This window comes from Agelaius phoeniceus, chromosome 4 (assembly GCF_051311805.1).
Source record: "Agelaius phoeniceus isolate bAgePho1 chromosome 4, bAgePho1.hap1, whole genome shotgun sequence".
In the NCBI taxonomy this organism is placed as follows: Eukaryota; Metazoa; Chordata; class Aves; order Passeriformes; family Icteridae; genus Agelaius; species Agelaius phoeniceus.
The window spans coordinates 25,827,797-25,854,031 of record NC_135268.1 but is presented as its reverse complement, the minus strand read 5'-3'; the positions used below and the strand labels follow the sequence as shown (position 1 = coordinate 25,854,031).

The window sequence follows — 26,235 nt, the reverse complement described above, 5'->3', positions numbered from 1 at the left end:
AAAAACAAGTTAAGAGGAGGAGTTTTTTTCAAGACATTTGTGCTTGTCTCTTTAACTTCTGCAAGAGATGGAAGGCATTGCAATTATACTCTTGTACTGATTAAGTTGTTAAGATGTTTACAGTGGCTTAATGACTAGTTAGAATTAGCATTAATTTTTCTTTCTTAAACCTAATGGATTTCCAGTGAAAAAGCTTTATTTCAGTATACACTGTAGGGACTGAAGTATCATTTAGAGTGGGTAAAATCTATAGCCTTTTTGCCAATTTGATCTCATTTAGGATATTATAGTATTTCAGTGGGGCATGATCGAGGCTTTTATAGTTCATGTTGGCTCTCAGCATGAACCAGAGCAATTTCACCCATCAAGTATGTCAAAAGTTTCTTACATACAGGAAATAAATACATGATTGTATGAATTAAGTATCCTGGTCTAGCCTCTGACAAACTGTAGTGTTATCCTTGCAGACCATTACTTGACCAGGAGTGGGAATTTATACAGAAAATAGCAGTCTCTTGAGAGCTGAGTAACAGGAGAGTTTTGTCCTGACTGACAGTGGGTGAAGCTGATGGTTGGGGCCTGTTTACACAGTTTTATCAGGGGACTTTCCAGAGCTCCTCCCAGTGCTCATCAGGAAATGGCCTTTCTGGGAGATGGCCTAATCCCTCCTGTTGCAGAGAGGCAGACTGCCTTTGCAGTCCCTCTGCATCCCATTACCATACATGTCTGCAGTGTGCAATTGGAGCAGTCTGAAAAATAAGGACAGTACATCTGCTGGGTTATACTGAGAGTGAGCAGTTGGCAATCTTCAGGGGTTTGTAACTCAGCCAAGCCTTGGAATGTGCCTGCAAGAATACCAAACAGCTCCTGCAACCCAGGGTTGTGTCCCTGCTACAGTGATGGCCTCCTCCAAATGATAGTGGACTGTGTATTGGTATAAAAGTAAATATCTCATTGCCTCTGCTGCATTTTCAGCTTAGATGTAGCAACTTAAGACTTTCCCCCTTTTTCCCCCTAGGAGCCCAACTTTAATACAAAAATCTCTTCATTTTTGTTTTCATGCAGGGATCTACCGTACAGAAAAAAATAAAGGCACCTTGTATGAGCTGACTTTCAAAGGAGATGCAAAACATCAGTTCAAGAAGATTGTTTTATTCCGGCCATTTGGTCCTGTAATGAAAGTGAAAAATGAAAATGTCAATATGGCTGACACACTTATTAATGTCATTGTGCCGTTGGCCAAGAGAGCCAGCAAATTTCGGCAATTCATGCAGAATTTCAGGTGAGTTTCCTTCAATGCTGCCTTTACTTTTTCTTACTAGGAAAGTAAGATGCAATTAAAAGAGTTATCTGTGGTATTCACGTGCCCTCTGAACAGAGAGAAGCTGTGAGACAAGCAGAGAAGAAGGAAAACACAATTCTTATCTCACTTACTGTGCCTGTGTTGTGCCAAAGTAGAATGCAATATGGAGATTGTTTGCCCAAAGTGAGGATGTTTTGTTCCCTTGGCCCATCAGGGCCAAGAAGGTGTGTGTGTGTCAGACTGTCACGGGACAGTCACGAGAGAATCAGAGATGAGTGCAGTTCTGTGCAGTTGTGAGCAAGAGTGAGTGCATGGCAGATTCAGTTAAGATGAAATACATATAGTATAGTATAATAAAGTAATTAATTAGCCTTCTGATGATGGAGTCAGATGCATCATTCTCTCTCCCCTTAGTCGGAGTTGCCTTTGATTTACAATAGTTATCAAAACCTCACTCACTGCTACTTTTTACATAACAGCTCATTGTTCTACACAGTGATTTTTGAGATTACAGACTGAAAGGCATTTGGTTGCTTAATGCATTGTGATTAGCGATAAAAGCAATTATATTCCAGTCATCAGGGTTTCTGATTTGCAAGAACCTGACTCAAGAGTCTCAATCTATTTGTTGGGCACATACAATTGTGGCAACATGAGAATGCCATGCACTAGTTGCAAAGGAGCATTTCTCAGGAAAAGGGGAATCAGTGCTCCTAGACACTTTTCTAGGCTCCATTAGATAAAATATTAAGGCAACAAAAGGCAAGAAAAAAATGTATTTAAGCTTTCAGCATAGTTCCTCTTAAACTATTATTTTTTCAGCACAGATATGATGTTCAGAGGAAGAACTGAACTGGAATGTAACTTTAAATAGCTGCCCACAAAAGACTGTGTTATCAAAAGATACTTACTCTTACAATGGGATGTTTTGTCCAATTACAGCCATCTAAAAATAGGCTCCTTGTCTAAATTAGCCTTCTGATTAGTATTCTGATAATCTTGTTTTAGACTGGGAGAAATTGCCCTCTGGTCATGCTGATCTCTCTGCTGATTATAGATGAACTCTTACAAACCAAACTTAGTGAGGCACGGTTCTAGCATTTGCTCAGATTGGTCTTACCCTTGAGCTACACATTTGATCTCTGCTAATACTTAGGTTTTAGTTAATGCCAAAGATCTGAACTCTGGAATATCTGTTGCAAAAACTCAAGGTTATGAGGTAGGATATTATAAAAATCCCCTTTCTCATGTTCTCCTGAGTGCTGAAGTTATTGCCTGCCTGATCATTCTTCCTGGGGCTGGATGGCCTCTTTTAACAGTGTCCTATTAATATAACAAATGCTGCTTAGAGAGCTGGTACCTAATCTGCCTGAAAGAATTCTGTCTCTTCTAAGGGAGAAAGTGAGCAGCTTTCTCAGGACAAGAATGCCTGTCAGTGAATCACGTCCCCAGGAATGCCTCTGAGGTTCACCCTACTCTGCCTTCTCCAGCTGCTGTAGGTTATTGAAGGAAGGTAACTTCTGGAACAAGTCACAAATCTGTCTCTTTTCTCCAGGGAAATGGGCATTCAGCAGGATGGAAGAATTCACCTCACTGTAGTTTACTTTGGAAAGGAACAAATGAATGAAGTCAAATCAATACTTGAAAATACCTCTAAGTAAGTACCTGAACATCTGGTACTGTTTATATGCAGCAATCCTACGTGAAGTGGAGACTTGATAACTCAAAACTCATAGTTGTGCCAAAAGGTTCTAAAGCGCATTGCAGAAAATAGCTTTCTTTTTGTATCAAATAAAAATAGTGTTACCCAGAGTCCCACAGAGTGGTCTTTAGAACTGCAGAGCAGATTTTAACTCAATTTACCTCAGTGCAACTGCTTTTTTTTTTCCCTCCCCCCACACACTGGTAAATCTTTAGTTCTTTGAAAGTGGCTTTGACTGTTAGGATGGAAAACTGACTTCTGAAGGCAGGTGGAAGACAATTTCAGTAGAGCACAAAGGAACTGTATACTTTTGGCCAGTTCTGCTCTGTTGAGTTTGGTTACATAGCTGTATTTGTCAAGATCATGTGGCACCGCAGCCTTTTGCTTGACTTCTTTGTGTAGGAAGAAAACCCTTGTATAGATACAGTAATGTAACCACAGGTCATTGAAATTTGCATACTGAAGATATTTTTGTGAATCTAAACTTTGTTGGGATTTTTGTGAGATCTGTCCAAAGAAAGTCTGTGGCAGGAATGCTAGCGTGTGCTTGGCACAGGTCAAGCTCTGAACGTAGATACGAAATCTCCTCAAGAGTCAAACAGGACATCTCTTCCCTCCAGTTGCTCTCAGAACTGTGATACTACAGGTTTCTATTAATCTGTTAATTCTTTCATAGGGGGTTCCCATCCCCAGCTTGTATTAAGAGCTGGATGGACAGGGTAAGTCGCTGAATATTTTCCTTTCTAGGTCAGCCAACTTCAAGAACTTCACCTTCATCCAGCTGAATGAAGAGTTTTCCAGGGGCAAAGGGTTAGATGTTGGTGCTCGATTTTGGAAAGGAAACAATGTTGTTCTCTTTTTTTGTGATGTGGACATATACTTCACAGCTGAATTCTTGAACTCCTGTAGACTGAACACACAGCCAGGTACTGCTCCTCATGAAGTGCATTGTCTTTCAACAGGTTCCACCTATTTTGTAAAATCCTTCACCAGAGTATTCTTGTCTTTGAATTGGTAATGAAGCTACTGTAAATCAGTTGTAACAGTTCTTGCTCCAATTGTGATAGAATCTCTTGCCTTCAGCACCTTTCTTTCTGGAACAGGATCTTTTTATTAATTATATCCTCACATTTACATTCTTGTGGAAAGAACATAGACTTAGTGCAAAACTTGTGTGACTTTGTCTGGATATGGTCAGGTCTGGACTGTACCATGTAAGAGACAAGTGTGTTTTATACAGCTTTTTTAAAAAAAACAACCCATTGTCATTTCCAGGGAAGAAGGTATTTTATCCTGTTCTCTTCAGCCAGTATAACCCCAGTATAATTTATGGTCATCATGATTCCATACCATCTTTAGAACAACAGCTGGTAAGTACATGCATCTCTGAATGCCTGCTTCTATTTGAACAAAGCATTTTTTAAAGGTACATGTGCTCTTGGATAGCATTTCCCTATTCCTTGTGCACAGTGACCACCACAGAGACAAAATTAACTACAACACTCAACTTACTGTGAGTTCTGCAGTGTTTTTCACTGGGAAGTACCTTGGTGCCATTTATTTTAAACCTTTTTGAAGTTTTTACATGGAAACTAAGAATTTTTTAAATGTCTGCTTCTCTGTTAGAAGGAATTTCCTAACTAGTGAATAATTCCTCCATGGTGTGCTATTTTGGGGTGACAGTCATTGACTTGCTCTGATTTCTTCCTGTCACTGAATACTATTTGCATTTGAAGACATGACATTTGTAAAAAGCAAAGCTGTCCTCAGATCAGTCAGTAAAAGGAGAGCTCCAGGAGCTGTCAGAGTTATTCCCTACTTACTTGAACACCTTACAGTGGCCTTTCCCTTCCCACAGTTCATGACTGAACTCCCTGTGAGCAGACAGTGTGTTTCTGAAGTGTCTGACTCAAATCACATGCTTGGAACTGTCACTTTATTCTGGTACTGATACAACACAGCACAACTCCACTGATTTTCATCTCACCTGCATAATTTTGATGTGAGAAAAAAGCAGTATTTTTAAAAACATTGCCATAAGGCATATGATTAAGAAATGTATGAGTCTCCTGAATGAGGAGGAGCTGTTGTGAGGAAGAAAGAGCACACAGATGAGAGGTTCACACAAATGTTAGTGACCAAGCCATTGCTTGGCACTGCTGCAGACACTGTTCTCCATTCTCTTGTGCTCTGGTGTTGCACTGTTGTTGAGCCTAAAGGCCTGATAGAAGGGAGTCTTGATTCTCTCCAGAGTCAGTGGATCAAAGTCCTCTCCCCACTAGTGCTGCTAAGTGGCTGAATTTTCAAATTGAAACATAAGCCAACTATGCAGCTTCATTCAGTTCCTCTGGGCCAGGTCCTAACCTGCCACATCTGCCTCTCTTACTGCCAGGCACTGCACTTACTAAGGCTCATCCTGTCCCAGGCTGGACACTGTCCTCAGAGCATCCCAGCTTCTACTGTTGTTCTGGATAAGTATGAATTAAGGGTGGTGTGAGCCCAGAGACAGTCACAGTTGAAAAAGATCACCTGGTGTCTGAGTCCAGTCTTCTGTCATCACTGCCTCCACCTTGTGCAGTTCCTCCATAAAAATGAAGAATGAGAGTTTGAAAGTCAATCCAAAATATTTTAAAGTAATTTTTTAAACTACTCTGTGTTATGAGACATATAGCCAGAAAGCCTTTTACCGAAGTGTCTGGAAAATTCCTTGTACTGTTTTTATTTCAGAAGAAACTTGTTCTGATCATACCATGGGATTCACATAAGCTTTTCTTTCTCTGCTCAGAGCCTGTCAGGGATCCTCAAGCTTGTAAAAATTGTGCTTAGGGAATGAAATAGAGTTTAGCTTTCAAGCTAGCATAAATTCCACAAAGTATATTGTCAGGATTGTGAAAATATTTATAGCTAATATTGAATCATAAAATGTGATGCTTATGTCAGAAAAGCTTCTTGATTTAAAGAAGTACAGCCAATCACATTTTTATGTATATTTTTGTACTTTTAGACCACATTAGTTGCCAGGCATAAGGCCAGATCTATGCCAATAAAATAAGACTGTGTTGGCTCTCCGTCCTGGAACTTGGGCTTCTGAGGAGAAAAATCCTTCAGAAATCTTGGATAGAATTTGATTTGTGCAGCAGCCACTTGCCCTAATGGGAAATAATAATGCTAATGCACACGAGCAGCTTGCTGTAAGGGCATCGTGATGGAGACTTCTTGTTACAGTGCAGGCCTGACAGATTCAATCTTATTTCCTTTTAATTGGCTTCTGCAGTGACTTGGCTTTTTCAAAGAAAGGAGAAATGAGAAATGAAATGTATAGCAATGTAAGCAGTAAAATAATTTTTTTAAAAAAGCATTTGAAGTGACAAGAGTTATAAACAAAAAGGGGAGGCATGAACAATAAATCAGGAGAGAAAATTTTGGAAGAGCATTTCTTCATAAAGGAAATACTAGGATTTGTAAAACCAGAAATGGAAGTTCTTTTTCCTCATCTTCTGAAATTCTGTCACAACTAAGTAAAGATTTTCTAAAGAAGCTGCTAATGGATAGGTTTCTAACCAGGCATTCAAGAGTGTGAAGTACTGCTGACTTGCTCAGAGGATTTAAATGCCTATCCCAGTCCCTTGAAGCTCTTGGATGTCTCACCAGATTGGGTTAGGTCACTCACATGCATGAATTATGACCTTAGAGATCTGTACTTGGATATCTGCCTTTCAAAATTATAGCCATAGTTTCTCAGTGCTCTGATTTTCTACCTGTAATACATAATATTTTGATTGTCCATCTCAGGAAGGCAGACCATTCATCTCTACAAAGGCTTTCATGGGATATATATCTATCACTAAGCATTTCTTGAGTTCAATTTTAGGTGGATATAGCATTTTCTGTAATGGAAAATTATTCTTGTTACTCAAAATCAATGTAATCAAAAAGCTGTAGATTGTGTGATCAGATTAGAACCACTGTTTTCTTCTAGAGCTCTTGTGGTCCACAATGCAGATGCCACCATCTGTTCTGACAGCAAAGTCTGGTTTCCCTGGTTTACCAATATGTTTCTTACATCAGGTGTGAATCCCACAGAAACTAACAGTTTTGGAGGATGCTTTGCCTGCAAAGAAATTATCTCCAGAGCTGTGATATTGTTCTACTTGGTCTACAACAGCAGGAGTAGAGCAAAACCTGATTGTTCTGGATTAGGGGGGTTATCCATGATAGCTAAGAATACAGCTGTTTTGGGGGGGCAGATATATAGATATATCCAATGAATATCTACAAAAACGGGTTCAGGACCAGCTGTGGATTCACATGGGGAAGAATAAAAGGGCAGTTGCTCCTATTTCTGTCCACATTCAGGTCAGAATGCTCACTCTGAAAGCATTTCTGCTTCTATATAAATATTCCTTTCCTCTGTGCAGATTATTAAAAAAGAAACTGGATTTTGGAGAGACTTTGGTTTTGGGATGACTTGCCAGTACAGATCTGATTTTATCAACATAGGTAAGAAAAATACATTCCAATACACCTGCCTGTTTGCTAAAACATAGAAAATTATGATTAGCCTCCCTTTCCTTTGCCAATCTCACTAATTTGCAGCAGTGCTGTGGTTAGATGTTCAGGCTTTTCCTAGGTGTAATAGAATTACCAGAATCTAAACACTGTTTACAAATAAAATTACAAATAAAGAACTTCTCTCTGATGGTGAAATATTTGAAGATGGGCAGTTAAATGTTCACAGAAAGTGTGTGTGTTTTAAAGGGCTGACTGGAATCAGAAAACAGCTGCAGTGCAATTAATAGCATTGAGTTTGCTAACAGATTTCTAGTTTTATTTTGAATTTTGTCTGTGTCAGGTGGCTTTGACCTGGACATTAAAGGCTGGGGTGGTGAAGATGTGCATCTGTACCGCAAGTACCTTCACAGCAACCTGATGGTGATCCGAACGCCTGTCAGGGGTCTCTTCCATCTGTGGCATGAAAAGCAGTGTCTGGATGAGCTGACTCCAGAGCAGTACAAAATGTGCATGCAGTCCAAGGCCATGAATGAGGCTTCCCATGGCCAGCTTGGGATGCTTGTTTTCAAGCAAGAGATTGAGACACACCTGCAAAAACAGAAATTGAGCAGTAAGAAGACATGAATACAGAAAGGGAGGTTGAAAGCCTCTGAACTGGACTCCAGGGTGTTTTGGAAAAGAGGTTTTAACCAGAAAAGTTGGGATGAGACGGAAAGAGGATGGAGATTCCAGCAGGATGGCAGCAAAAGAAGAGGGAAAGCATCTGTCCTCCAAACTTTTGTTTTTATTCTAATGAGGTTTTTAAGTACTCCACTATCCTGACTGTTCAGCACTTGCTTCTGGGGAAGACTTGAACACTTGATGAAATTCAAGGTCACATCATAGAGACAATGAACATTATATGTTATTATGTGACCAGTGTGGTATTCACACTAACAAATGGATGTGCTTTTCTTTTGAAATGTTTGTAAGATGTGTACAGTTATTTAAAGGATTGATCTTTTGCTGGGCCAATAATTACGAGTTATTTCCTACATCTAACTTGACATATCTAAAAAGGGCTATTTTTTAAGTCCGGGGACACCTGCTCTGAGGACATCTGATTGTTAACCATGGTAAAGCTGGAGTGACCAAAAATACTTTTTCTTTAAGGGGCTGGGATGGGGGCACAGCAGCAGTGCATTAACAGGCCATTCCCAGTTAATCCAGAGAAAGAGCTTTCTCAGAAAGTGCTTTCTAAACTTAAGAAAGAGAAAATCTTACTGGTCAAGTGTGATGGTTGAAAAACCATCAACTGGAGGGTACTGTTTGTTCTCCTCTGTGGACAGTGAGCCATAAGCAATGAGCCACATCTGTATCATGTGAATCACATAGTGTATTTCTGCTTTAGAATGCTGTATGTATTTCAAGATTTATTTTTAAATGAAATTCATTTGGCTTGAGAATTATTTTGCCATACTTCAGGTTTTCTACTTCTAGCCTTAGTAGGAAATAGTACAACCTTCCAATGCTTGGAAAATGCTCTGCAGATCTGTGTTCCTGTGGATGGGAACTAGAATAGATAAGTGATTTTTCTACACAACCTGGGCATTGGAAGGCAGAAGCTTTATCATGCTGAAGAAAACGAAATACATATCAACTTGCAGTACTGATTTAGCAGGAGGCTTTAAACTCCAGATGCCAGATACCAACAGTGATGAACATTTTCTGACTTTATGCCAAAGTATTTCTTCTAAACCAAATAGAGTCTTGCCCAGGGTATAAAAAGCTTTCTGTAATTAACGAAATAAATTTTTGTGATGGACTACTGGACCCTGCAAATTCTCTTATAATTATAGGTACTAATTGTAAAAATTAGTCATCTTCTTGATAGTTTTTGTTGCAATTGCCTAAAACTGTTGAAAGTTTGAGTTACTGCTCACATGAAGCATTTTCTTTTAATGCTGACTGCTATTTACCATTTTAATATATACTAGCCAACAAAAACTGCACGGGCTTGTAAATCCCATTTGCTTACCTAAATGCTGTTTCTCTGAGCAGCCTCTTTGTTTTTTGGATTCAGATTAATTCAAGGCAGTCTGAACCAGATTCTAATTTGGTTTTTGGCTTGTAAAAGCTGGGGGAAAGAAAGGTAGCACTGAACAATGAATGAGCCACTCTTTGTTGTGCAGCTGTGCAGTAGGAAGAGCGCTATGAACCTCTTTTGAAAGCACTGCATGTAGGTTCTGCAGACAGACACCATGCTGCTATAAGTACCTTTCCCTTGGATGGGTTTATATGTGTTTGACTTTTACTGGTGCAAAGGATCTGCATTGCACTTGCCTTGCAAATCACCAAGTGTCCAAAACACTGCAAAAGTACAAAAAGAATAGAAACTTTGTATACTTCAAAACCTCAACCCCAAAATACATCACTTACCATAGAAACTTCAGTAATCACTCAAGTAGATCCTCCAAAGAACTGGTTTGTTCCCAGAACACGTGATAAATTATTTATAAAGGGCTTTGTATTGATGAAGTAACTTTACAAACGTTATGCAATAGGAGGAGACAGGTATGGCTTGTTGAGTGCGTATCAAAGTGTGGTTATGCAGCTGGTCCAAGGCAAAAGTTGTTCCTACAATCCCACTTAAACCTGAATTTGAAACTGGGTGTTGTACACTATGAAAGTTTTGCAATCATGACCTGTGCCAAGCCTCACCTTAACTTTTTCCACGATTGTTTTATTCAGTCTTCCCTGAGCCACACTTGTAGAGCAGAACTAGACCAGATATCTCCAGAGATCCCTTCAAGCCTCTATTAGTCTCCAGTTCTAAGCACTGGGCAGTTGTAAATTCAGCACTTCATTACTTTGCAAGCACATCATCCAGATCCTGTCAGAGTTTCACAACTTATGTTTTTAAATAGCATCTTTGTGATTCTTATGTCTGTCCTTTTCCACAGAGACGCTGTTCCTCTTGCCAGGAATAATACTGTCTATATAGTTTCTTTCCTTGGCTGCAGAAGCCAGTTTGGCAAGAGCTGAGATGGTATCAGTGATGGAGAGATCCAGCCCACAGTCACTGATGATGTGCAGGGCTATCTAATCACAGCAGAGATCTGTCAGGGCTCTCTTACAGGTGGAGACTGCACTGACAAGAGAGGTGAGGAACAGCATGAGAAAGGGAAGCTGCTGTTACTCATGTTTCTGTCAGCCAAGTGGAGCTCTAACAGGTCTTCTAGCCCAGTTAGAAAAAGGTGAAATCCAAAGAGAACAGTCAACAGAACAATAGATTTTGTTATGAAGGTGTCTACCTTCCTTGTCCCCAAACCAGCTTGTGATCTTTCTCAGAATGACAACTGATTTTATCCTGGTTGAGGAGGAACTAGAGATGGCCCTCTGCAGGTGGGGAGGCCATCCAGGGACTCCTTGCTTTACTTTGTGATGACTGCAGCATACTCTGGCTAAAGGCATTGAGCAAAAACAAATTCCCATGCTCCTCCAGGATTCATGATCTCTCCAGCAAGCAACTTGCAAATTAACTCCTCTTGTAATCCTTACACATCATCCCTTGAAGAAGGAAAGATTTTACAGAGAAAACTCCCAAAGGTATGTCATCACCCTTGATTCTCAACTGCTGCAAGACATCCTTGCTGCACAGACTTTCAGGGTAACTGGATTTTGGAGCAATAGAAGAGCCAGTCTTAAGGGGATCTGTTCTAGCAAGGTAGTTGCCTTTGCAGTCAGTGTAGTCATCTAAATATTCATATTTCTTGCCTCACAGCAGAAAAGTGTGTCTTTGAAAAACTGAGGCATGACTCAAAGATGTGGGATGATGTGAACATGGACAGTAGTTTTCCCTAGGCTGTACTGAGACAATATTTGCAAATAAGTAGTTTAATATAAAGGTAGTAAATCTACTGGTCCACTTGTCAGCAGGTCAAAACCTGAGGAGTTTTACTAAAGATCTTAGAGCTAAAATTAATTATGGCCCGCTATGTCCATGACAGATTGCCCTGCATCTTATTTTGCAAGTTAACACCCTGAGTTTCAAAATACCTTTTTAGAGCATACTTTTCTTCCATCTTTACCAGCCCAATAGTCTGCAAAACACTTCACAATTTGTCTCAGCAAGATATCAGCTGTGGCATATTCTTCACATGAAAACAGATGTTTTTCTGAAGGACCTTTCATTTTGACAAAATTTTTAAAAGAAACAATTCATAAAGAGGGAAGGAGGGATGTTTTCATGATTGATACAGATCATATTGAAATTATCTCTTTGATACATGTGATATATTGCTCAAGAAGCTCATGAAGTCATTTGCAGTGGCAGAGTGTCTTTACATTCAGAATCTGTTTACATTAAGGCTTTATTTCCAGCAAGTGAAACTTGCTGTAACTGGAGTGTAATCTTCTCTTTCCTGGAATGGAAAGCACCTGTAAGCATAGCTGTAAATTTTAAGACCAGATGATCACAATTTTTTTAAATCTGTATTCTGCAAAACCCAGATTAATGTAAGACTGGAAGTTCTGACTGCTTCTTCAAGTTGAGTAGCCCTGATCTAACAGAAAAAAGAGACCAGGTAAAAAGAGGTAAATAACTGAAACAAGACCAACTCTTATTCACTATTTGAGGATTGTGCCTCTAAAAATGATGTTTGCAGATTCAGACCCCTCAGCTGCAGAGTTTGTCATGTGCAACAACATTGGGGAACCTGGATGAAGATTAATTTCTTATGTGATTCTTTCCAAGCTCTCCCCCAATCTTCTGAATGATGTATTTAAAGAGCATTATAACAGATAAGGAAAAAGAACATGATGTTGAAAGAACAAGTTCTATAATGAAGTTTACACTAGATGCATCTCAGTAATTGGGACACAACTTGCAATAAATAGCTCCATTTTGGAAAACAGCATTCTTTACTGGCAAAAACTCTTCTGTAAACTGTTTTAATACTGATATAGGTGTTCCTTCTTACATTTTTAGGCTCTGTACATGTGGTTGTCATTCATAAAAATTACTCTGTCCCATCTCCTTTCCTTTTCAAAAAGGATAATCCCTCTCAATGCAGAAAGGCCTGTGTGGGAGTTCAATACAGGTTAAAAGAGTGAGGATCTATATTCAGAGGCTAGAGGAGTTTAAAAAAATGCAGTCTTCACGTGTGCCAATCTCTTGTCACAGAGAGCACCTTTCACTGAAAGGCACTCAGGGTTTGCTTGGATGTTTGGCTGAACATCCTTCCTTCCAAGGACACAGCATTTTATAGAATTAAGCTTCACATTTTGCAAATTACATATCAAGATCGATTCACCTCTCCAAGTTGTTTTGTGCCTTTGGGAAGGTTATAATCTCATTCAACTGTAGGTACTAATCTATTTCCCAGAGAACCTTGCATTCAAGAACAAAAGGCAGCTTGAATATAGAAGTCCCCCAAGGAAACCTTCAAAAACCCAATGAAAATCCATGGCAGGATCTCCCTGATCAACTGATTACTTCATCAACTCATTCTCTCCATCTTGTGGGATGTATCCAGGTTTGCAGCTTGCTGGGCTATTGCATCCTGTAGCTCACAGTACTTATCCTCCTACTGCTTTGTTGTGAAGGATACAAAATAGAGGCACTGATGGTTTCAGGTAAGTATCAGCAGCTCTAGTTCCAAGTCCAGTTCCAAGTTCTTTGTGAATACAAGTCCGGGGCTGCCCAACGAGATGGGGAGGTTTACTCAAAGAGAGAGATGTAATCTGGCTCTTGGTCCTCTTGGCCACACGGATAAAGCAACAGCTCCTTCCCCAAGGAAGTGATGGGTTCGTCCTGTTAATATAGCATATGATCAAACACCAGTTTCCAAACAGACCCTGCCTGTCACAACTTCACAAGGCAAACAGCAGTCTTCCTGCCTCTGTTACGTTGTGGATGTGTTCCCACCACTGTGTGATACAGCTCAGTTTCCTGGAGAACTCAGGGAAGGGCCCTCTGCCCTCATAACACAATGTGCTCTGTGCCATAACTCAGTGACACAGCTCTGGCAGTTCTAGGAAAGAGCTGTGCTCATCCCTGAGAATGGATGAGCTTCTCTGACATGGAGAGGTGCCCTGCCTAGAAAGTGCTGGAGCCAGGAATGTACAGCATGCAGGTAGAGCCAGACCAGGGATTGTGAACTGTGCTTCTGACTGTTTGTGGGAGGGACAAGGGTGGATTCTGGAGAGAGCACACACCCTCTGCTTAGGCAAGTCCTGTTCTAAGTACAGTGCTTCCAATCTCATTCTCCATCCTAGCAACAGATGCATGGTGAGAACTTGCCTTCTTTCATGCTCACCTGGTGGGTGATAAGCAGAACCCAGTGGGGCACTTTGGCAGAGTGGGTTCATGTGCCCACATGTCCTGTAGTGCAGGGGAGCTGCAGGATTCTTTGCAGACTGTGGGCTTGGCTCTATATTCCATGTAGCTATGCACAGCAAAGCTTTAAATCCTTTAGCTCTGGTACAAATAGCTGTATAACTCCTGCTTTTAATACTTTCAGCCTGAACTGTGAAAATCATGCAAAAAGCAAGCTCACGCAGTCCAGGTAAAGTTCCGTAGAGAAAATGAGTATAGCTATTGTTCTCATGTCCAGTTTTGTTTACCATGTCTGTATTAAGCTAGGCACTTTTTTAAAAGAAACAGGGATTTTAAATGAACCCATGAGAAAAATTATTGACGTGTCCCTGGGCAGATCTTACAGCAAAACGAATGAACAATCCACCTGGCTCTCCTAGAAACCCACGCAACTGCAGTCAGTGCTGGTAAACACCACTGTTATTGTTGCAAGAGCCTGCCAACCTTCCTCCTTCCCTTCTATTTTTTACCTTTGCTCAGTACCACCCCTTGTCTGCTTTGATATACATGTTGCTCTCTTTCAGGCTGAAGGTAAGCAGGAATTTGTGTTTACCCAACTTGCCACTGACCCTTAACGAAGGAGAGAATACAAAAGAAAGGAGTTTGTATGAGTAGGCTGTCACCTCTCATCAACATTTCTTCTAAGTAGCTTTTAAGTAACTTGGGCCCAGTATGCAAGGTGTTCTGTGTGTTTGAGGGTGAGTGAATCAAATCTAAGATACCTGAGATGTATTAGGTCACCTGGGCTGTACCAGTCAGGCTGACATACCCTTCTGGAGCATCACACAGGATACCCAGCAGCAGATAAAATGGGTCTAGTTATTACTGACTTCAAAACAACTGAATCTACTCTGTCTTATTTTGAAGTGCCCTGAGGCAATTAAGCAATTAGTGAATGCATTGCTAGACGTTCACCTTGTGGTAGTCTACAAGGTCAGCCAGTGTTGAATGTTGCAGCTGGTCCACTCCAAGAAAGCTGTAGGAATCACTGGAGGCATCAATGAGGAAATGTTTACATCCTTCCACAGACCGATAGGAGAGCACATAGCCTTTGATTTTCTCACTGACCCGGATCAGAAAACTCCCTGGTAGTGTTTTATTCAGAAGCTCTTCTGCTTTCTTAGAGGTTAGGATACCTGTTCAAAACCAAAACACAAAACTTTAGGGAGAAAAGCATTTGTGCAGGATTGGATAGAACAGTTCTCACAAGAAATCTGCTCTAAAACTAGTCCATGGCACTTCCATCCCTTTCACTGTTTTCTTGCCCAGTAGCCCAAGAAGAAGAGTGCTGCCATTGCTAGTAACAGGCCATGGCCAACAGCTTTTTGTTAACTGTGCCACACTTGGCCAACAATGAATGACAAATGTGGAGAGCTCGAAAGGACTGTTGCTGTGTTATGAGAGAGCATGGTATTGCAGTTGTTGAATGTTGATTCCAGTGTAGGAGCTTTACTCCCAAGACCAGCCCATATTAGCAGCCATGTTAGCAGAAAAAACTTCTTAAACACTTGGGTTGGGGTGGAAATTCCCAGGACTCACCATGGAACCAAGGTGCTATTGTGTCTGTGGTTTTCAGATAGCCAGCTCGGAGGGGGAATTGCTCCTCTTTGAACCACTTGATGATGCTTTCTTCTGTGGAATTGGAGATTGTCCTCTGGACTCCCTCTTTCCTGTTAAAAAAGACCTCTGGTTTGTGCATCAGATTCAAAAGACAGGGTTTGAGTCTCTGCATGGGACTTACATTTTGCTTAGGATTTTAAGACTGTCCCTAAACAGGCAGCTTACACCAGTTCAGCTGTATGGAATATGGTTTTCAGTGGACATCTGGCATCATAGGGGCTCTCTGTGCTCCAGACTTAAGACACTCTACTAACTAAACCTGTTACCCTCCAGGAATGAACACCTGAAGGCCTCATCACACCCCAGGCTGGAATATAGCCTAGACTCTGTATTTTGCCCTGCTGGGTGTCTCTTCCACAGAAGGAGGAGAGACAACCATCTCAACCATCTCTTGCTAGAGCAAAATAATCTCATCCCTTCTCCTTTCCACAGTGCACAGGGGCTTCCTTACCTAATTGCTCTCCCATTTGCCGTTGCAGGAGGTAGAAGTTTAGGCTTGGGGGGGAGAGGTGGGTATTGAAGTGGTCGCCGATCCCCTGCTGTGGCACCCTTGGAAATATCTGCCTGCTTCCCTCTGTGGATGCCCTGCAGTGAAAGCCTCCTGTAGTCATCTCTGGCTTGCCGTGCAAGGGAGCGTCTCTTCTCGTCTGCTGCCTTGGATTTCTGCACTGGAACAAAAAAGGAGTCCTACAGGAGCGAACAAGCAGCAAGTTTAAAGCTTGCTACCCTTTGGCCACCTTCCTGCTTGTTGAAATATAAGAATAATCCATTCCACAAGCTGAAAGAGTCACTCAATTGTGAGACCATTTGCCACGTCTCTCCCATGTGTTAAGTGGCATAGTTTTTATTCCTTTAAAAATTAAAAACCAATTTTTTTCTGGGACAAGATTCAAAATCTGTGTGTTTTTTCTCAGTACCAGGTCCTTTTGTACACTGATACTTCTTGGTTTTGTTTCAGATGCTGACTCCTAGTTCAGACATGGATTTCTGTAGTGCGTTTCATGTAAATTCGGGGGGGGGGGGGGGGGCAGAGCTTGAAGCTGCTGGAGTTGAAGCTGCTGAAATTACCCCAAATCAATAATTTGAAGGATTTGAAAGTGCTAATCAATTTTGGAGGGTGGGAAGGAGCCTTGCTGAAACTATTATGGAAAGTGGAGAACATGACTGTGTTTTTGTTTGTGTTTTTTTTCCTGTAAAACTGCCTCTATTGTCTAGGTCCATCTCTCCCTGGAGTCTGTATGAGTAACCAGCTCTCCAGTCAGCGGTTTTTTTATCAGTCAGAAAAATAAAACCCCTAGACTGAAGTGGAAACAACTGGTGGTACAGCATTGCCATCTACTGAGCAGCAGGGGAGGAACTGGAAAGAAAAGTGCATCAGGTTCTCCTTCAGGAAGCATTTGGCAGCAGTGATGGCTGCTACTGCAAGTCTCATACTATTTGCCATTTTCCTTTCTATTATTGGGATTCATTACATGAGACAGTGCAGAAGGGCTTTACTTGGGTGGGGTCATGCTTGAATGACAGGGAAGCCCTTTTTGTTAGTCCCTGTTACTCTTGAGGACTACCCTTGCCCTCAAGAGCAGTTACTGCAAAGTCCTACAAAAGGCCAGCTTCTAGTTTAAAATTAATTGTACTGGCTATACTCATGTGGTTCCTATTTGTTGCTTGTTTTAACATAGTGTCAGTTGGAAAAGTTTTCAATTTCCCTGCCCAGCTCTAGTCTCAATGCTGTGTGGACTCAAAAATATTCTGATAATACAGTGCTGTATTTCTTGGCAATTCTCTCCACCCTCTGACCTATTATTTAGTTCTAGTATGGCAGGGGAAGAGTTGACATGACCCTACAGAACCCTAGGATTTCTCAAGCCTTATAGGAAAAGGTAATTTTAAGATCTTACAGAATTCCTGCCATTCAGGCTCATTCTCATCCACTTTCTGCAGCGTTCTCTGGCTCTCTGTGCTGGAGTGGCTCTGTGGTATTGGCTTCTGGGGGGCTGTGATCTCTTCTGAATTTTTCCGCTGTGCTTCCTTCATCTATGAAAGAAACAGTATGTTCAGCTTTGTCTCAGGCAAGCTTTAGCCCTACTTTTTAGCTAGCCTTGAAATACTGGGAACTCTGTCCTTTACAGTGAATCCCTCCAATTTCAACAATATAGAGGCCCTCTGTCTTTACTGAAGGTAACAACTGAGGCAGGAAGGGAAAACAGCCCACCAAAAATCATCAGGAGTATCTCCCTGTGCTACTCCCCAATCTGCCAGCCTGGCCTGCTTTGTATCATCTTCAAATCATCACACCATACATGAGGAACATAGTAATACTGGATAAAACTGGTCCAAAAGGTGAGAACATTCTTGGCTCATATGAGGCTCTGAAGCTGACTGGGACTCTAGGATAAAGCACTGACACCACTCAATGTGTTAGGAGCACCATAGGTTGCCACTTACCTGTTGGAAACTCTGCTTCCTTGCATGGCAATCCGCCAGCATCTGGTGAACATTTCTGGTTCCTCTCTGAGCAGAGCAAAAGAGTGGTGAGAAATAAATGCGACATTAGGACAATTGCTCTTCTTTTTTTGTGCAATGGGTGCTTAATGCAAAAGCAGTTATGTGACATTAGTTAACAAGTTTTTCCAGCCTGCTCTGACAAACATTGTGGGGGTTTTCCCATCATATTTGGCCAAACATGCCACAGGAGGAGAACTCAGGGGTGTCAGGATAGCCATAAGCATGCCTAGAGTTGCTAAGCAATGCTCACAAGTGCTCCCAGGGAGTAGTCCCTTTCTTCCCTTCCTCTAAAGCAATCCCTTGCAGAACCAGCTATCTACAGCTTTACCTGCCTGTGCATGTTTGCAGCTGTGGCTGGATTTGCTGCAAACTCCTACTTGACAAACTGATCCAACTGGCTGGATATTTCGTGTTCTCTCTTCCCTGAGAACCAGCCCAGCTGCCCTGCCAGCAGTCCCTAGCTGAGAGCTGCCTCTGCAGACAAACTGTTAGGTTTGGCTTTCAGTAAACACCCACCCACCTCCCCATCAGCCCCCGACTGCCTCTCACAGTACAAGTGATGAGTTAACTGTACTATTCTGCTTACCAAGGTCACACTTCCTTTTAGCTCCATCACCTACTTGGCTGATATTTAATATGAACATGGCTTTACAATTTCCCTCTCCTCTTTAGGAAACTAGGAACTTCAAATGTCTGTGGAGCAGCATTTTTTTTTTTGTAGATCAGCCCTATTCCCTGCAGCATGATACCTGGATCTCTCAGGTTAAATGGGAACTAGTGCAATTACCACAAACTAGATCTCAGAGAAGACATTTTATGCAGGAGGTGGGAAAAAGCCTCTCTTCAGGCCTAGAAAATACAACAGGAGACTTCAGTCTGGAGCCCTCCTTCTAACAGTAAAAGCCCCAGGAACCTGGGAAGAGTTACTAATAATATAATGACAGAAAAGAAAGGAAAATATACAACCCCCATCTATTTCCATGTGCAAGATTTTGAAAGGGGGGTAGATTTTTGGTGGTGGCTTGTTTGTTTTTGGGGGGTTGTTTTTGCTTTGTTTTGGGGTTTTTTGGTCAGTTTTGACTAATAAGTTCCTTTGAAAAAGAAGAACCTCCCACATAGTTGCTCAACTTCAGCAAACAGTGCAGAGAAAATCCCCATGTGATTCAGAGGCTTTTGATAAAGGAGACAGTCACTCCAAATTCCATTCACTATTCTGGTAGCAGTAGGAGAGTATTTTGCCAAAACCCAACCTTCTGTTATCATACTTTTTATACCCAAGTATGGAATGGCAGTATGATAAAAGAATATACACTCATACAAGGTCATTCAAGGCTGAATGAAAAACACAGAATGAGATAGGACTTATCCCATTAAATTGGCAGGATGTCCTGTTCCTTTTGTTCAACTGTAGTTGCACGGGTAGTTAATTTAACTCTTTATTTTTTCCTTTCTCTGCAAATGGCTTTTTGTAGACAGTTAAAAAGCACAAATGTATTTATTGCTGGAAAAAATATTTCTGTAATCAAACACCACAGGAATGCAGACACTGTATTACTGGATTTGGACCTGTCCTGTGCTATCAATGTCATAAGCTGTTTTCTGTATTAGAAGACAAAAAACCCCAAGAAACACCTAAAATATGCATGTCAGATGATGCTGGTAAAATTATCTTCATTTGGTCTTTTATAAAAGTAAATTATTTGGCTGAGGGCTGTGATGTTCCATTTAAAAATCCTAGGATAGCCTCCCTGGTCTTGCCCCAAAAGCCATTCAAACCAGCCATGGTGTAGAAGGGAAAGTACTGCACTCCTTGTTTTACCCACAGAAAATGGAAGCAAAGCAACTCAGAGTAGTTTATCCATTGGTGCAGAGCAGATCTATCCCAGCTGAGAACAGCACATAGACCTTCTGAGTCTTAAGGAAGGATGTAACAATATGGTTTCTTCTCTTCTGTAGAAGAAAAGCTTCAACAGATAGATGGCTTCTTCCTTCAGATTTGTATTTACAGCAACCAGGATTTGCTGCACTTCCTAGACCTCAAAAAACATGTTTCTTATGGGAAAATGGAAAACTACCTTTGTGAGCTCCTGGCTCTTTCCTGTTGTATCAATATCAGTCATTCTTCTCCCATGCTCTTCCTTTTTCTCCACAGTGTTTTTTGTATTCCCATGAAGATCTGTCTCAGCCAGAAGTCCTGGCTGTGGGTGTGGAGACCATGTTGCAGAAGATTCAGTCTCTCTGAAAGGCAAGAGAGAGAGGATTTAGGAGGGAGTCACTTTCTGATGTCTGAGAATCTCGTGAGGAGGCTGCACGTGAGCAGAGCTGCAATCATGCCACATGTGCACAGGCAGTTATATCTCCAGATCAGGTAGGTGGGTAATTAAATTAATGACTTGTGGTGAGTAACCGTTGTCCAGCTGTACTCGGGCACCTGCCGGTGAATCAGAGCGATCTGAGCCCATCACCTGCTGCAGTGGCAGCATCAGTATTTCCTGTGGTCTGCAGAGGGTCCCACGCAGCAGCCTTGTCACAGGAGGCTCAGTGGGCCGGGCAATTCTCAGGCTGCAGCTGGTCTCTGCCAGCAATGTGTGTCCTCTCAGAAAACCAACCTTTGCCTGTGGCTTTTTGCCAGCAAGAGTAGCATGACAGTGCTAACCACAGCCCCTACAGAGAAGACCCAGCTCATGTGTCCCTAGACAAAGCCTTCTCCTCTATATCTACCCACCAAGTCCTTCAGCTGAAGGGTGCTTACCTGCCCTCCTGGCCTTGCTCTCTCGCTAAGCGCTTTGCTCTTTGTGCCTGGATCTCTTCACAGATGGCTGCATAGGATTTATCTGAAGGATGTTCGCCCATCACCCAGACCCACACTTCATTGTCAGCACCCAGTTTCCATGTCACTGACTTCCTGTTGGCTGGAAAAGAAGCAGCTCTTTGGCAAATGCTCTTTGCTGGGTACCTCTCTGCAGGGCCTATGCTGCACTTGCTGTGCCCTACCATTTGCTGTTGGTTACACAGCCCCCCCAAAAGCAACTGTACATGAAGAAACTAGACTTGGATGCAGCCCACACACTTGCCAATTTTTTCATACTCCTTGAGCCAGATCAGTGAAGGAGGCATTTCTGAGACTAGGAGCAAAGGAGAAGAATCACCACTGTTTCTTTTCTTGCCTTAATTCCTGACCACTGTCCTCCCCAAACTGTGTGAGGGTGAGCTACTTACAAATAGAGCACATGAGGCAGACCTGGGAGAAGAGAGCTATCTTCCTAGCAGCCAGCATGCTGTGTAATCCTGGCAAGGGAACTTTGGTGGGAACTGCCCATCAGATCTAGTGCCTCAGGAGAGCTACTCAAATCCATGGTTATGGTAAAGACAGATTCTGAGGCACCATTTAGTGGGAAACTTAATGAGATGCATCTCCTGGGGGCAAATAAGCCCTGTCTTCCCAGCTAGGGGAGTTGAGCAATTTGGTCAAGGACAGAATATCTGGGCCAGGGAGTAAAAACCATTTTGTGCCTGGCCAAAACTACCCCATTGCAGGTGGATTCATTTATGTTTGAAAATAAGCCTATGCCATGTCCCTTGGAGAAGAAATTAATCTAAGAACACATTGCTTCCTATTTCCAGGAAGCACTTGACTAGGCCAGATACATGCTAGAGGGTGAAGCAGCCAGGAGGCAGAGACTTACCTTTTCTTGGCAGTGGCTTCTTTGCTGAAATCTTTTCTGCAGCAGCTTCTCTTTCCTCCCACCGTCTGATCTGTTCCTGCCTCATCTTGAAGAAGAGGATCTGCTTCTGCTCCTCGCTGAGTTCTGCCAGCAGCTCCGGATCAATGTACATGTCTGATAATATCTGTTTCAGCATGGCTGCAGGTTTCACTTACACACGTTCGTGGCAATAATCTTCAGGGATCGGATCCTCTTCCAGGCTCTGACAAGAAAGAGTGCCTGCCCGTCTGAGACTGAAGTAGGAATGCAGGCGTGCCAGAGCAATTATACTTGTCTCCTTTTTTTTTTTTTAGCTCAGACTTCCTGTGCAGACCAAAAAAAGTAAATAAGTACCTTAAAACCTGCTGTTAAGATTCCTTGGAATAAGAGGTGAGCTCAGCTCCCATGCAGCCCCTGCCGCTCTGCAGGGAGAGCTGGCCAGAAGGGGCGAGGCCTGGAGTGGGGAGGTTGTGTTGATACTGTGATAAACCCGGCTGATAGTATATCAAAGAGAGAGAGCGCTGCCTGTTAGTCATCAGAGGTGCGGCTTGGCTGTGCTCAAGCAAACATTCTTGCTGGGCAGGGAATCAATGAACCCATGACTAGATGGCTCCTCCTCCTTCCAAACAGGAAAACTTTGATGATTAAAAGTGCAGCCTGCCTCATTTTACCAAAGAAACACAGTGAGGACTTTCGACTCTGCTTTTGAGGTGGGAGCAGGAATTTCGGAGTGCTCCCATCCATCAAAGTCAGCCTCCCAGCAAGTCAAGGGAGCACAAGGAGTGCAGCTGGTTTGATGAAAGCCCATTTGGATAGCCAGTGCCCTAGACAGCTCCTGCTATGACACATCTTGCTGATGAACCTGCCCACGTGGTGAGCCTGGCATGGGACATCCTTGTCTGACAGGATGAAGCTGATGGGGAGAAGGGGCATCCCTGTTCCTGCCCGGGATACTGGCTTATGTCCAGCATTCTGGCAAGGTACTAACACCCTCACAGCCTTGCTTTGTGCTCATGGATTTACATTTACAACAGAGATTCCACTGGAAAATTGAAAGCTCTCCTGTCACTTGGGAAGGTGACAAATGAGAAAGTAGAAATGTGGACTAAAGACCTTGAAAACAACTATTTTCCTTATCTGGATAACTCATGGAGATCAGGAGATTGGTTGGCAGTGCTTTTGGTGACATGGAGAGGGTGACAGTCGCATATTATTTGCAACACCAGAGCAGGGTGGCTGACCGGCCACAAGTGGCAGGGACTTTCTGGACAAACTCTTGGGAAGTGTTGCTATTGGACTACAAAGAAAATTAAAGCACTGGTATTCTTCATCTGCACAAATCCTGGGAGTCTGAGGAACAAGTACGTCAGAACATAGCACAGTAGGTGGGAGGCAGAAATGTGGAAATACAAAGGACACAGACATGGTAGGACCTGTGCCAGGGTGAAGTGGGAATACATATTAAATCAAGTTAATGGGGTCAAATCAATTAGCCACCTTACAGGAGAGAAACTAGACTACTAGGAACCCAAATCTTGGAAGAAAGGTGCAGGGAGCATCTTCTCAGTGTAACTGCTTGGCTTTTGACCAAAAAAAAAAAAAAGAAAGAAAAAAAAGGAGGTAGCCAAGCCAGCAAGTGCAATACTGAAGCTTCCCAAGGATCATGCACAGAGCACACAATTATTTAGATGAAATGGGACAGCACAACAGCAGCCATCGTGAAGTCAGACTGTCAGAACAGTATCTGCTGCGTTGGTCCACCTTCCTCTGTTTTGCACCGGTGCTGGAAGCAAACAGTCTGTCCCAAACATCCCCCTGCTTCTGAATATGGCTTGCCTTAAAATTGCCAGAGACACAGCTGGCTAGAGCCCCACTTCATTTTCAGCAGGAGGAGCTTGAAAGGAGCTTGGAGCAGGGGGAGGAGCTGTAGGCAGGGAGATAAATTGCTCCTCAAAGACCTCAAGAAAAAAGAGAGCAGATCATGGTCCCAGATATGCATTGTCTGTAGCAGAAGCCAGGAGCAAGAGTCCTGGGGAGCATGCAGTGACCAGGAGTTGATCTTAAGTCTTCTCATTTCTATTTTGTTTCTCTGATTACATAATACTTTTCCTATTAAAAAATATTAACTTCATTCTAGAAGGAAACATGAAGCTGCTGTTCCAAATCAGTATGGATTTGGTTTAAACAAATTACTTTCTTGATTTAAAAAAAGTTTTTAGGGGAGATGATCTGACTTGAGCAATGCTTTCTGAGTACTGCCCTGATGGCAGAGATTTTTCAGCTCAGCAGCCAGAGGGTCTTGGGCTGTCCTCGAGCCATGGAGATGGCATATATAGAGAGGGAAGAGCTTCCTGGGACTTGACACATGAGAATCCATCAGCAGAATGCATGCAGCAGCACATCCATGCTGCTCTGGCCTCTCAGGAGTTGGAATGGCTTTGTTATGGCATTTACTTGGGTGAACTTGATGTGCTGTGCCATATGCCATGGTGACAAACTGGTCCCTCTTTCCATGCCTGGGGGCACAGTGTGTTGACAAGATGGAAGGGTGCTCAGCAAATAAGTTTCACAGTGCTGATGCAGTTTTGCAGAGTTGGATTTCCTCATAATTTTGGTTGTAAGAGGAGATTTATAATGCTGTCCCAAAGGTACCCTTTAAAGCACCAGCTATTTTAACACAGGGAAATGACACAAGTATCTCAAGAGGTTTGCAATATTTCTGTGTTAGCAGTTGTTTCATTAAAGATCTAGGAGCTGGAAATCCTTGTAATCAGTCATACACTGTTCCCAAAATCTGAATCAAAGCCATATTACTGACACCTGGCTGGAAATGGTTTTGCAGATGCTGTTTCAGCTGTAAGTAGTATATTTACAGCTCAAACTTTGTGAGGACAAAGACTGCAGTAATGGCACAGGGACCTCCAAGCAGGTAACTTGCAGGAAAACTCTAGTAGAGCTCCTGTTAAACTTTCTACTGTTTGCATTTTTTTTCATGGGAGTGGTAGGTGGGAGCTGGTTTTGTGGAGAAATAGAGATGGGAGTAGCCAAAAATAGCAAAAACTAAGTGGGGGGACGTGGGAAGCCAAACCAGGGCTTTGGGGCTCTGCCACTTATGTTTAAGATACTCAGCCTGAAAGCCATTATGATAAACACGATTCAAAGGCTAAATGACTCTTCAAAATGTTGTCCTTCACACAACATTTAAATCTCCTACTGGAGGGCAGCCTCTGCTCTGTGCTCCTGTAAATCATCTACCATGAACACGGGAAGTAAGCCTATGAATACACATGAAAGTGCCATAGCTTTGAGAAGATCTGGCACGAGCTCCTGCTCACGTGTGCAGCAGGTGACACTTTGGACACCACAGGCTCCCAAGACACTCCCACCTGGCCATACTAGTCCTCGTCCTCACCATCAGTGCTACCAGCAGAAGGGAAGTTTCTCCAAGAAATCGACAGACAGAAAAATCATAGATATGTGTTGCCATCATATTGCAAAGGTTCCATACCTTCTTGGTGATTTCTCATGGGCAGCTCCTTACAGCACTGACTCCTTCTTCTCCACAGTACAGCCAACAAACTCCATCTCTCTTCACAGCACAACCAACTCCAACTCTCATCTCCACCAGCTAACCCTTTTGTAGCACTCATCTTCTTATTGGACACAGCTTGGCCTGTTAAGGGCAGGCCTGTTCCTAATCTTTGGTGATTGGTACAGCTGCAACTCCTCAGGTGTGAGACTACCTTCTGCACTATCTTCATTTTCTTACATTCTAGCCCTCCACGGATATGATTTTCACCAAGAAATCAAACAGCACAGTGTAAATGTGCTCATTTTCAGGGAGGCAGCTTATTCAACCTGCTGCACACATCTCCACTGTAAATGTGACAGTAACTGTAAATTTAAAATAACCCAAGAAACCAAACAGTGAGGAGGAAAGAGAATGCAAGAAAAGCTGCTTCAGGGTACAGGCTGATGACCTAAGAGGATTTCTATTGTCATAAAGTAGTTTTCCCCTTAAAAGGCCGATAAGAGCATTTTGCTCAGTAAATGGTGAACTATATTATTTTGAATCAAGAGCTTCACCTTGTAGCTGATTATTTGTTTAGTGAGAGGTGGTTTCAGAGACTCCACTGGGAATTCTTTTCCCTGATCAAGAGGCTGGACTGTGAGAATGCAAATGAATTTCCTTCCACTTGCCAAGAAGCCTTGCAGCACTAGGAAGCTCAGGTTTTTCTGGATTTCTCCAGTTCCAGCCACTCCAATGCCATCAACTCTCTGCCAGACTTCATGAAGGCATTTCTGATTTTTTTCAGAAGTGAAGCAAAGCAGAATTGCAAAACCCACCTGAAATCACTGCAGCCAAAAGTAATCACCACCCCAGCCTTGCTCTGAGTACACAAGCCTTCATGGGTTAACTGTTACACATTGGTTCCTAATGTGCACTTGTGTCAGAAAACATTTATGTTAGCAGCTGCACCGGCAAGGTTAGTACCAAAACATCCTTCCGTGCTTTGGGGTTTGGCTGCTC

The 26,235-nt window shown here is 42.4% G+C and overlaps 2 protein-coding genes across 7 annotated transcripts in view; one reads left to right on the top strand and one right to left on the bottom strand.

Moving 5' to 3' along the window:
• The window catches only part of CSGALNACT1 (chondroitin sulfate N-acetylgalactosaminyltransferase 1), a 41,845-nt gene extending 32,524 nt beyond the window's left edge, over positions 1–9,321 (top strand). For all 5 annotated transcript variants that reach the window (XM_077177150.1, XM_077177151.1, XM_077177148.1 and 2 more), the window contains 6 exons: positions 1,066–1,282; positions 2,859–2,960; positions 3,753–3,931; positions 4,281–4,375; positions 7,424–7,505; positions 7,858–9,321. In XM_077177150.1, coding sequence (XP_077033265.1) covers positions 1,066–1,282; positions 2,859–2,960; positions 3,753–3,931; positions 4,281–4,375; positions 7,424–7,505; positions 7,858–8,141 — 959 coding nt within the window. In that variant the 3' untranslated portion in view covers positions 8,142–9,321. The remainder of the gene's footprint in view (positions 1–1,065; positions 1,283–2,858; positions 2,961–3,752; positions 3,932–4,280; positions 4,376–7,423; positions 7,506–7,857) is intronic.
• Positions 1,137–26,235, bottom strand: part of SH2D4A (SH2 domain containing 4A) — a 29,323-nt gene continuing 4,224 nt past the window's right edge. Inside the window, exons 2-11 of one of the 2 annotated variants that reach the window (XM_077177153.1) lie at positions 21,687–22,028; positions 20,753–20,912; positions 20,076–20,238; positions 17,941–18,006; positions 17,394–17,529; positions 15,947–16,163; positions 15,415–15,545; positions 14,791–15,011; positions 10,218–13,311; positions 1,137–8,105 (exon numbers count right to left, since the gene is read on the bottom strand). In XM_077177153.1, the coding sequence (XP_077033268.1) occupies positions 13,219–13,311; positions 14,791–15,011; positions 15,415–15,545; positions 15,947–16,163; positions 17,394–17,529; positions 17,941–18,006; positions 20,076–20,238; positions 20,753–20,912; positions 21,687–21,861 (1,362 nt within the window). In that variant the 5' untranslated portion in view covers positions 21,862–22,028 and the 3' untranslated portion in view covers positions 1,137–8,105; positions 10,218–13,218. Of the gene's footprint in view, positions 8,106–10,217; positions 13,312–14,790; positions 15,012–15,414; positions 15,546–15,946; positions 16,164–17,393; positions 17,530–17,940; positions 18,007–20,075; positions 20,239–20,752; positions 20,913–21,686; positions 23,259–26,235 lie in introns of those variants that run through there. The other variant, XM_077177154.1, reaches the window with a different exon arrangement.